At 42.4% G+C, this 11,970-nt stretch overlaps 1 protein-coding gene across 1 annotated transcript; it reads right to left on the reverse strand.

Annotated features, from left to right (window-relative positions):
* Window positions 1-162: 162 nt before the first annotated feature.
* On the reverse strand, window positions 163-4,380 carry Il22 (interleukin 22). The gene is made up of 5 exons (XM_051176193.1): window positions 4,189-4,380; window positions 3,753-3,818; window positions 3,494-3,637; window positions 2,580-2,645; window positions 163-240 (listed from the first exon to the last, which is right to left on the reverse strand). Exons 1-5 carry the CDS (start codon window positions 4,378-4,380, stop codon window positions 163-165), a joined length of 546 nt encoding a protein of 181 aa, XP_051032150.1.
* Between the last annotated feature and the right edge of the window lie 7,590 nt (window positions 4,381-11,970).

An 11,970-nucleotide genomic window follows, 5' to 3' on the forward strand; every position in this document is an offset into this window, starting at 1 on the left:
CTACCTCTGGTCTTATAAACAATGTGACATTGGTTTCCTGTAGGCTCTTCTAATGATGGTGGAATTTAGCTTCTCACTTTCCTGTACTTAAAAAGGCTGTTCAGGGATCTTATGGTTATTTTAGTAGGAAGGGACAGTTATTCATTTTCTAGTCTCTCCGGCTCAGACACAATAATTTCTCAGGTGCATAAACAGCAGGTTCAGTTCCCCGATTGCTTTGATCTCTCCGCTCTCTCCGAGCTGTGAAAACAAGAACACAAACTGATTTGAGGACGTGTGTGGTTCCCTAAGGAGGAACTAGTTAGGGGGAGATGGCGTGGTTAGCTTGCAGAGTGCCAAAACCAAGTGTCAGCCTTCTCTAAAAGATTAATAATCAGCAATAATGCACTTTGAGCATGAGCCGAATGTGGTTTGCCAAAGACCTCGAAATCATGCCTGAGGATGCCACAGGCACTCCATATTGCTTGCACTTCTCACTCACAAAGTTCTTGATGGGTGGGTTAAGCAGCCTTCTTGAACCTTGCACAATACACACATAGATAGATCATCACACTGTATCCCGCACACAATTAATCGCCAATTAAAAATAAATTTTAGTGAGGGACAGAGAAAAGATTCGCTCAGCTCCTAGCCATACAGAGCGGCAGGGACCCACACTGGCACCAAGGATGGTAAGTGCTACCATGCCAGGACATAGCCCTGCACCTGTCCATGACCCACTCCTGCTGAGAGCTCAACTCAAACAGCCTTGACCCAAGGGCCCACATATGGACCCACATAGTTAGGCTTTGGCAAGCTTATCTTTTCTATTGCTTTAACTAGTAAAGCACCAGATAGGAATCATAACATTCCCTTGTTCCTTCCCCATCCAAGTGTGATAAGGGTTAAAATCGCAAACTCAATGGGAAACAAAAACCTGAATTCAAGCACAAAACACATCCCTCTGCCTAATCAGTGCCCTTGTACTAGGTTGTCCCACGAAAAATCCTCTCTCGACAGCCCTCTACATTTGTTCCCATTCCCATTCCTGCCTTCTTCCCACGTTTCCTTCCCAGACTTCCTTCCTAATGACTTTCAAATGTATGAAATCTCACGGCTTATTTTCCCTGACTCTGCCATCATTCTACCCCCATGAACCGGCCTTCTGTTGTCCCTACCTAACACCTGCCAAGGGCAAAGCCCCTTCCCATGCCGGGCAATTCAGAGCAGTTCCCTCTGGCTACCAGCCTTCTGTGAAGAATATTCCTTCCCTGTTGCCGGTGCTTTCGAACCAATTGATCGAGACTAACCAGTCTCCCACATGGCAGCGGTTGAAATTGACTGAAAGTTCAATAAAGGCCTTTTCTTTTTAAAAAAAAAAAAAAAAAAAAAAAAAAAGTTTTATGCGGAGATCACATCTCCTGTGAGATCTTCCTCACACACTTCCCCTTCCCAAAGACAACAGAGGGGATGAACAACAAGGACTTTTTAAACATGCCTTTGAAGTGTGCCCTTTTTTTGGCATGCTAACACCCAAATCCGTGTGTCAGTGTCATGAACACCTTAACGAGAGAACTTGCACATCACTGCAAAGCTACAGAGCCTTTGATGCTCAGCAGAAGAAAACAGGCATGTCTAACAGACTTCGCTGGAGAAGAAGAAAAGCGTTAAGTTAGATAGAAGACGGAGACAAGGCCAGGCATAGCACTGATAACTCTGAGTATTTAATCAGAAAGGCCTCCCTTTCACTGCTCTCAATCACGCCTCTGCTGGGCGGGGGTGGGGGGGTGGGGGGTGAGTCACGCTTCTGCCCTGAGCCTGCCTCCACGCCACTGTTCTTTCCCCCCAAAGAGGCCGTGCAAGCGATGTCGATCACTGTAGAGCTATGCACTAGCTCACAGCGGATGAGTGCTCACTAGTGGCTTGTTGAGGGTGTGGAAGTAAAACATAAGAAAATTTATTTCCCTGTAATAAATCCATGACGGGTATTTCTGCTCTACTGAAACCATGTAAAATAAATCAGATGCTTATGTATTCTAGTGTTCAATCTTGAATCGGTAGCTACCAGGTACTATAATCCTGGTTATAGTTCTTAGTATCAGCGATTCAAATATTCATCATGTATGCAAGCCCAGCACTTTTGCTACAGTTCTGGGTTGATTTTGGTCGCATCTCAGAGCATCCGTTTAATGACCTCAAAAATCACATCAAGTAAGTTTGCACCCAGCTTTCTGGTTTTCAGTGCATGCTTCTTCAAATTATATGAGCCAATGGGAACCGAGACTTTTCCAGTGAATTAACGTGCTAAAATAATTACATATGGCTGCTGGCTAAGTGCTGAGCTAGGACTCAGGACTTCTAGCATTGGCTCTGTCACCATGCTAATGACACTAGCTGAGCTAAAAGTTCTCTACTAGACTTCATGACTTACAGATTTTAAAACAGACTAAATGATACACAGGCCCAGCTAGATGCAGAAAAAAAAAATGGATCGCATAGAAGAAGCTCTACAAGGTAGAGGAAAGGGAGGATGAAAAGCAAAGAAAGAAAGTTATGCTTCTTCAGTTAAATGGCTTTAGTATATCACTCTTCAGTAGTACCTGTTTTACTGTTTCCTTCAGGGTTTGTACGTTCTTCTGGATGTGCTGGCCATCACCACTGATTTGCTGCAAAATAAGAGAGAACTCACTAACTGGTCGTGTGAAAGCCTACACCTCGGTGCATCAAAGGCACGTGACCATTCACCTGGAATGGAGGCATTCAGTAATTTTTGCCCGCGGTGACCTAGATTTCAATTTCACTGGTGACCTAGATTCTCTGGGACACTGAAGTCCAGGTACTTCCCTTGCAGAGGAGCTGTCCTCATATCTGGGGAAGCCTACTGAGGTTTCCACCAGCAGCAAGAATGGTAGAAACGAAACCTAAACTGAACCTCATCAAAGGTGGGAATGAAGCACAAGAAATGACAGGAAGCATCTTACATGAAAAGTGGGTCCTCCCAGTCAAGGCAAGGTCTCCCTCAACCTGCTACTCCTCATGGACATGGCTCACAGTGTAGGGTGTCTGGAGGTATCATGCTTATACACTAATATTTCTCAACTTCCAGCCGACCATGAGAAACCATGAGAACCTCCTACTTCCTTCTTCTCCTTTGACTTTTTGCTCTGTGCCATTCCATCCCCGCAAGTACTTCTACTCAGTGGATATAGTTCCACATCTGGGCTTTTTTAAAAAACAGTTCCAAGCATTTATTCATTACGTTACAACTCAAGTTGCTTTCTTTCCACAGGTAAAACTAATAAGGCCTTACCCCTACAAACTCAAACTATGACTCAATTAAAGCTGAAGCAGTCGCTTTGGGACCAATTTCAAGTGGCCTCTGATGTTAGAGGCCCTCCCTCCCACTTGCCAGACTCACTGTCAGGGTCGGGAAGGAGGGCCACATGCTCTAAATGGAATAGAAGAGTAGGGAAGACGGTGAGAGGGGATGGATGGAGCCAAGAGAAAGACTTACGCAGAGGCTGAGCTGGTTGTTTAGTTTGGTCAGGAAGGGTACCACCTGCTGCATGTAGGGCTGGAATCTGTCTGACTGGGGGATCAACACTTCTGCAAGGGTGAAGTTGAGTACCTGCTTCATCAGGTAGCATCGATTCTGCCTCTGAAGGTAGAAAGGAGGCAGTAGGTCATAATACAGGACATCACACAGGATCCATCAACTCCAGCAGCTAAGCAGGAGTTGGATACGCTCCCTGCTCCTCTCCCAGAGAACTTACATTGACTCCTTGGAACAGCTCATCTCCAATGAGCCGGACATCTGTGTTGTTATCTGCAAGGCTAGCCTGGAAGAGAGAAAAGCCTAAGTGCCTGGCTGACAGGAGGTAGAAGAGAAGCCTGTAAGTAGAAATGCACGCTCCCATAAGTTCTAAAGACCAGCCACTGAGTGTATGAGTTTAGAACAATGCCCAGAGAAGTGAGAAGTCAGTAACAGATTAACTTTCAAATGGCTCCTCCGTGGATAAAATGCAGTGGATGCCTCCTAACTGCCAACTAGAAAAAGGTTCTAATTAAGATCAGGTCCTCAAAGAGATAGAAAGTCTCTACCTATGGAGGCAACGTGTGGCTAAAGAGCTCATAAAATGCTCCCGAGAAAATGACAAGGGCCCCTTGAATCCCAAGTAGACCCGAAGGGGAAGAGAGGCGCCTGTGTACCTCCTCCGCCAGCTTGAAGGTGCGGTTGGTGAAGTATGGCCGCTGGAAGCTGGACGCATCAAGCTTGCAGTGGGAAGTGACGGGCAGTCCTGCGGCCTCCTGGGCCCACAGGGCGATGAGAAGCAGGCAGCTGGCTGCCAAAGGCCCCCCCATGAGGGAAAGGCTCATAGATTTCTTCTGCATGACGGCCATCACAGACAATGCAAATGTGAATAGTTGATAACCAAGGAAGGAGAGACCCTTTTAACAAGGGAGCAAGAGGCAAAAGCGTGAGGGCAACATGTTAACCAGATAGTATCCCACCAAACAGACCAGTTCTTTGCATCAGTTTGTACACTTACCTGCTTCGGTGGCTCTGCTTGTGATGGGTGAGGCAGAAGTTGCTGCTTTTATAGCCATCGGGACACCCAATTTTTTGGTATCTAAACCATATGACATCAGACATTATCTAATTTCCAGTTCTGTCTTCTGAGAACTTCCTAACCACCATAGGAGGCCACAGAATGCCACCTCCCAGCCTTCCCACCTTGAGACGTGAAGCCTTTCCTAAAACGTCACTCTGCGAGCCCAGACGGTGCTTTTGCAGGCAAATCCCAGAAACTGTCTAAACGCTACGTTTTTCAAAGAAAACAATTGCTTTGTCGTAGTAGGTTCCGATTGAGTATAATCACCTTTGATCTCCTGTAGTAACTGAGTCAGCATTTTGGTTACGGACTCATTTTCCTTTCAACTTCATAGATTCTTATCTCTTTAGAAGTGACCAGAAATAAAAGACCCATGCCCTATATACTGTGCTTTTAAATAAGCAATAACAAAATTTTGGAGATAATTTCAATTGTTAAAATAATTATCTCTCTCTTATTTTTAGGATACAGAATGCTTATCTACAACTAGTTTTTTTTTGTTTTTTTAAAATAACAGTGTTGGCTAATAGAACTGCCTTCTCACAGGTTCTATTCCCACAGGTTGTGCATAGACAGAGACTCTTTTTGAGTGAGCAAACAATTATAGTAGGTCAAAATATAAAGATATACTCATAAAATCATAACCAGGATCAATTTAAGTTTGGAAATATTGGTAGTGAACAATCCAGTCAACATTTCCTTCCATTTTGTTTTGTTTTGTTTTGTTTTTCAAGACAGGTTTTCTCTGTGTTGCCCTGGCTGTCCTGGAACTTGCTTCGTAGACCAGGCTGGCCTCGAACTCACAGAAAATAGAGGTGATTTGCCTTCATGGCTCATCTTTGATTGGCATTTGACCTGATTCTCCTTACTAGCTTCACTCTTGCCTCTGGGTAGAGAATAAATAACTGTGAGGAAACAGAACAAAACAACAGAAAATTACAAAGCAGTAACAAATTACAAATGGTAACATGCGCCCTATGTGTCACATTGTCCATTGGACAGACCATTAATGTCAGTGTTAGCACACAGAGAATCCATGAGTGTGACTAAGATTCACTAAAACAAAATGCGGTCTGGGGCTGTATGTATGTAGGTTTCCCAACAGCAGCAAAGAGGACATCAGCAGTGATTGCTGCTAGAATGCAGATGAAGCATAGAGATGCCCCCGTGAAGACAAAAGCAAGAGACATATATATATTTACTGACTAATTTCTGTTCACAGCAGCAGTCTCTTCATGAATCTTCAAGTCACCCCAGACAAAGGGTAGCATCATCGCCATGCTCCCAGACGACACTTATGGATGACACTGGATCTCTGCCAGAAGGAGCCAACCAGGTGCTATGCCCAACCTGAAGGTCCAGCTATTGCTTCTTCCCTCCCCGTACTACCCAGAATAGTACCCGGCATACCGCAGTTGATGAATAGATTTTTAATGAATGACTGAATGAATCTATTTCCCATTCGTTGGCTGGTCCCTAAAATCTACATTTAGGAATGCAATCTTTAAAATACAAACCTTTAAGGTACAGAGAGACTTTTGTCATCTCAGGTAAAAGATTTATATTCATCAGACCTCGTATTCCAATGTGCATGATTGCTATTCCATGCAAGTTGCACACATGTTAATATGCATTTGTATGCACTATTGTTTAGTGTGTGCGTGATTATTCTTGTCTTATTGCAACAGTTCTCTTCCTTGCTTTTTCCACCCAGGATTATGGTCTTGCAACCTATCGATGTTGCTATGCGTAGCCGCTACTTCACACTTAGCATTACAGGCTATAATACCACCACATTCTATTTACTTATTTTTCTATGATATGCACACGAACAGCCTCCAATCGCTAACAAAGCAGACACTGCAACACTAAGCAACCTCACCCAAGCCATTTTCAATGTGTTTTTAAGAAAGAATTTTAATTTTTTTTTTTTAATGTAAGGTCTCTACTCAAGCCAGAGATTCAATTCTCTTAACTAGAATGCATTCTCCCTTGGCAAGCCTTTAATGACTATTCTAATATCCCCCACTCTGTAGAGGTAATCTCAAAAGTCACTTAGGAACCAGGACAAAATGCAGAGGTCCCAGGCACTTTGTTCTCTAGCAAAGATGAGACAGCCAAGAGGCACAAGTTTGGTTTTTAGCCAAGAAAGAAACTGCTTGCTTTTCCTTGGGGTCTTTCCACTCTAGCACGCCTAGCCAGTTCCTACCTCTTATTTTCATCGTTCCTCCTCCTGAAGAGGTAACCCTAACTGCCAATAAGGAATTGGGTAGTAACCATTCTAGATTCTTCTAGCTGAACAGGAGCATCATGTATGACAGTCCATATACCCGTCCTGTCCAAGGGCCCCAAAAGTGTTTCTGTGGTTTAGTTTGTACAAACCTCAGACATATGGATGAAAGGAAGTTATTGATTTGTGCCTGGAGCAAGATGTGAAGGAGAAGTAAAGGGAAGAGTTATCAGCATTCTGATTTCTAGGCAGGGAACAGGGGGAGCAGACTAAGGAGATCCTGTATAATGTCTAAGTCAGAGTCCAATAGGATCTCTTGATGGGCTCTCAAGAATCACCTTTTGGACTGTAAGAGATGAGCTCCTGCACTTTGACAGGTGTCGGAGTGACGAGAATGACAGTGTGAGGTGCCTCACAGATGGCCTCCCAGAGAATGGAGAGGGAGAAAAAATTAGCCATCATTCCATTCTTGGGTTAAAAAGTGGGCCTGTCTCTCTTAGTTGCAGGTAAGCACTGCAGTGTTGAACTGACCCAGAGTCTAAAGCAGTGGTTCGAAACCTGTGGGTCATGACCCTTTTGGGGGCCACATGTCAGATATCCTGCATGTCAAATATTTACATTACATTACATTTACATTACATTACATCATAACAGTAGCAAAATTATACTTATGAAGTAGCAACAAAATAATGTTTTGGCTGGGAATCACCACACCATGATGAACTAACTATATTAAAGGGTATTAGGAAGGTTTAAAATTACTTGTCTAAATTCTTATATCTGAGAAGCATTATTCTTATTATGAAGAGAGTAATTAGAAATAGCCATCTAAATAACATCTCATATTAATTTAAGAGTTAATGTTTTTGGAGTGTAATCCTTTGGAATGTTTAAGAAAGAACAATCATAATCTTCAGATAAACTTTCTGTTGGGAGTTTAAGACCATCAAATGAACAAACTTAATCATTTTCTTTTTTATTGTCAAAGTCAGTTGAGGATTGCTCCTCAGAAGTCACTTGGGTTTGAGAAGGATCTCCCACTCCTCTGCCTTTCTCTGAACAGCTTGCTCCTTCTATGTGAGGATAAGCCATAGGCCTTGCTTGATCACAGCCTTACTCAGAAGTGCTGAGGAAGTTTTCCCTCTGTGTTGACACTCCTCTGTGTAGACTAGACATTGGTGAGAATCCATTCAGTGTGGTCCGCATGGCCTCCCTGAACAAGATAACAGGTAACTTTCCACTGTTATAGGACATCTCAAGAGTTTCTCCACAGTTCCTTGAGACCTCGTTGACCTTGGAGAGCAAGGCTCAAAATGGTGTCCCTTTAAATTCCTCTGTCCTCATTAGTATAGATTTCAAAGTATTATTGTTGAATAGCTAGGTCAGTTACACCACTCAGAACTACTGACCATTGTGTTGTATTTAAATAAAGGTTGGGCAAAGTTGAATCTTTGGGGTAAACTTTGATTAGACATGCACCTTTGTTCCTTAAGCCAGTTGCAATTGTTATCAAGAGCCGAGGAATAGTTCCATTGATTGAAATATTGCCTGACTTTTGATCTTAGAAATTTTAAGATCATCTATATCATCTCTAAGTCTTGTCTTTTGCACATCTTAAATATTTTACTCGGAGTTTTGTAATTTGTATAAGGTTTCCAGATTTCTTTCCCATTCTAGGAACATCCAACCACTTTAATCTTCATACATGAATCATTGTTTTTACCATTTGTTGTGGCAATAATTTTGTTGAGAACCTCATAAGGTTCTAGTAACAAACAAATGTTCAGTTCTTTCAAGTATTCACCCTGAAAAACAAATTAATTTTTGGGGCTTACTTGCAGAATATGAGTAAGGGGTTATTCACAGGAGCATGGGAGATGTAAAAGCAACCATACTGAAAAAGCCTTTACTCTGTGTGCCTGGTTGCTTCCTCATAGTCAAATAGGAAAAGCCCCCTCTCCCTCGTTTTCCCCAAACTATATACTCTAGCTCATCTAAAGAGCTCAAGGCCATATACAATTAGGGTAGAATTGAGTACTTCTAGCTTGGAGGAATAGCTGGGGTGTGGTCCAATTACCCTGCCCACACCCTCCTTCTAAGAATCTAAAATCCCAACTGTGGTACTTTTCTACAGACAAACATAGCTGAAGTCAGAAGATTCACACCACCACCTTAATAAAAGAGAGTTTAATGAAAACCACATACATAGCATAACATAATTAATATTATCCATGGAAATTCTGCTAAATTGTGGGGCATAGTAAGTTCCCAGATAAACCTTAAAGAAAACCCAAGACAATCAAAACTCTCTTCAAATGCAGTACAGAGAGTAATCTCATGCTTCTGGTTTTGAATGAGTGTGGGCAGCAGATAGAATTGATAGATACACAGCAAAAACATCAACTAAGAAGGAGCAGACATCAGCCAAGGAAACCCTGTTAGGATGACAATGGTGGCGTTACACTTGAAGTTTGACGATGATGATGGTGATGATGATGATGACGATGACAGAGGGTCTTCTCTATGGATGACATCTCATCAGATGCTTTACTGTAGTCATTCTTATAACATGAGATAAGCACTAGTAATTGCTTTTAGCAATAATTTCCCTTTAACCACTCTAAAGAACACAATGCCTTTGCTCTTATTCTATTTTGTTGTTCTCCTCTCTCACTATCACTGACTCAAGGAGGAGGTCTTTGAAGGACTCTTTGAGACAAATGTGTTGCATCTGAAGCAGAGGAGCCAAATCCCATTTCCAAAGCCACCTTCCCAGTGAGCGCAAATAACACATGGCAACTAGTCAGTATAATGTATACACAAAAGACATGTGCTCGTCAGTACAACTGAACACAGTGGCTTTTTACTGGCTGGGAGATGTGCTGTTGAGTCCATTGCTAAGTAGCTGGACCCAAAGTGTCTGCATATAATCTGCATAATTAATGGGTTTATCATCTGTTGGATCGTGTATTGGGGATGAGAATTGACAAGAGATGGGAAGTGTTTTCTTCCTTTTAGAGTCTGATAAGACACAGAGCAATAAATTTTGAAGGGTTGTCCTCTGTAGGCTCATGGGTGAGTGGCATTCATCCTCAAGGAAGATTATGACAACAGAACTATCAGCCTTTGCCAGTGTCTAACCATTGACCCTCACTGGCTAGACCCAAGGGGACCAACTGTTTACAATACTTTACAACAATCAGTTAGTTCATGTCTGTAAATGGAGAAAAACAACCTGAAAAAGCTTAATAAATACCTTCCCTCCTACAAAGAAATCAATATAGAACAATATAATACTCTAGTTGACATTTTCCTAAAGAGGCCATTTTTTTTCCTTTAGCCTAACTCTAGTTTAGGCTTGAGTGCAGAAAAATATCAGCCATCCCTTTGTCCAGTTCCAGTCCTATGGATCTAAGAGGTCTCAGTGGGTAAGGACACATTCTAGGAGCCTTTGTTGATAACTACCCATCTATTCAACAAAAGACAATAAAATGTGGGACATACTCCAGATTTTCTTTATCTCCCTCTCCAGAGCATCCTATGGAGAGTGTTCTAGATCTTGGTTCTTTGCTCATCAGAGAAGGAGGCACCTATCATATTAATCACTTCTTTTACCCATTTGGTCCTGGACACCAGTATCCTCTCCTTCCTCATCAGCACCCATAAGGAAAGGGAGCCTATTCAAATCATTCACTCTAAATGGTTCTTTACTACCCCGTGACCTTAAATGTATTCCTTCTGCCTTTATCCTGGTCTATCTTATCCTACCTGTTCAGGATCCATCATTGAAAAGAATCCTGAGGAGTAAATAAGTCTCACATGCCAGGGAAGTCACCCAGTGTCTGGTGATTATATAGGTGTCCACGATCACAACTTGTAGCAAGACATATGGACTTCCCTTCCTTAGATTGAGACCTTGGGACTTCTTTACCTTGTTTCTTTGTTTATCTCCCTGATGGGTTAAACCACTAACATCCCCTTAAGGATATTAAGGGATGTTTAAACTTTCCCTTTAACCCTTTCCCTCCAGTTTTTAGTGTCAGTTCATATTGTGTTTCCCAACTAAGCAGGAAGCAAGCACAGTAAGAATTTGGGGTGAATTCTCCATTTAAAAAGGCTAACAGAGAACAATAACACCTAAAAGAACTTGGAAAGAGGTGACATTAACCTGTTCATCATTCTTAGCCCATCTGCATCACTGTAACTGAAAAATAAAGGCAAAAAAAAAAAAAAAAAAAAAAAAAAAAAACAACAACAACAAGAGTACCCAGGGCTCAGTGGGGCAGAAACAATAACCGGCAGCAAGAAAAGAAAGAATATTCTATCTCAGCTAGAGAAAGATAGGTTTGGAGACACCAGACATAAATACCTAGAGGAACCACATCTCCAGTGTCCTGTCTAAGCAGAGCATCTTTATCTCCTTCCTAAACAGAGCATCTCCATCTCCTGTCTAAGCAGAGCATCTTTATCTCCTGTAAGGGCATCTCCATCTCCTTCCTAAACAGAGCATCTCCATCTCCTTTCTAAGGAAAGCATCTCCATCTCCTGTCTAAGCAGAGCATCTCCATCTCCTGCCTAAGCAGAGCATCTCCATCTCCTGCCTAAGCAGAGCATCTTCATCTCCATCTCCAGCTTGCTTAAGCAGAGCATCTCTGTCTCCAGCTCCCTGGTCCAGCAGACTGATTCTCTTTGCTGCCTGCAGGCAGCAGCTTGTCTAGCACCTGGCAAGCTATTCTTCCGGTCCCTGTTGGGATTTGTGTTCTCCCAAGACTTGGCTTCAGCAGCTGCAAATTTACAAGAGCTCCCCATATCTGCCCATCTCAAAATATTAGCTCCCACTGGTAGCTGTCTAGTGGTGGTGGTACAAGGCTGAGGAAACTCTTAGTCATCTTTAGAAACCAGTAAACACGCCATGCAAAATAACATGTCAAAAATTTTTTTAAATCCACAATGGAGGTCTAGTAGTATACATGTCTGGTTTCCTTAGTGATGTAGGAAATGCATTGACCTTTATCATGTGACAATATAGCCTGCTTGAGTCTCCTATTTCCATGACGACATGGGCATGCAAGAAGGTGAAAAACAGAAAGAAAAGCAAAACGGAGAAAAGAGGATTGGAGTATGAGACTGAATGCCTTTGTCGAAGGA

The sequence above is a fragment of the Phodopus roborovskii genome, unplaced genomic scaffold (genome assembly GCF_943737965.1).
Source record: "Phodopus roborovskii unplaced genomic scaffold, PHOROB, whole genome shotgun sequence".
NCBI classification, from domain to species: domain Eukaryota; kingdom Metazoa; phylum Chordata; class Mammalia; order Rodentia; family Cricetidae; genus Phodopus; species Phodopus roborovskii.

Excerpts from the sequence above, each read along its gene's own strand:
- Il22 (XM_051176193.1), bottom strand. The coding sequence starts at position 4,380 with ATGGCCGTCATGCAGAAGAAATCTATGAGCCTTTCCCTCATGGGGGGG. Across the intron at positions 3,819-4,188 it reads CCTTCAAGCTGGCGGAGGAG|GCTAGCCTTGCAGATAACAA; the intron begins GTACACAGGCGC and ends TCTCTCTTCCAG. Across the intron at positions 2,646-3,493 it reads ACAACCAGCTCAGCCTCTGC|CAAATCAGTGGTGATGGCCA; the intron begins GTAAGTCTTTCT and ends CTTATTTTGCAG.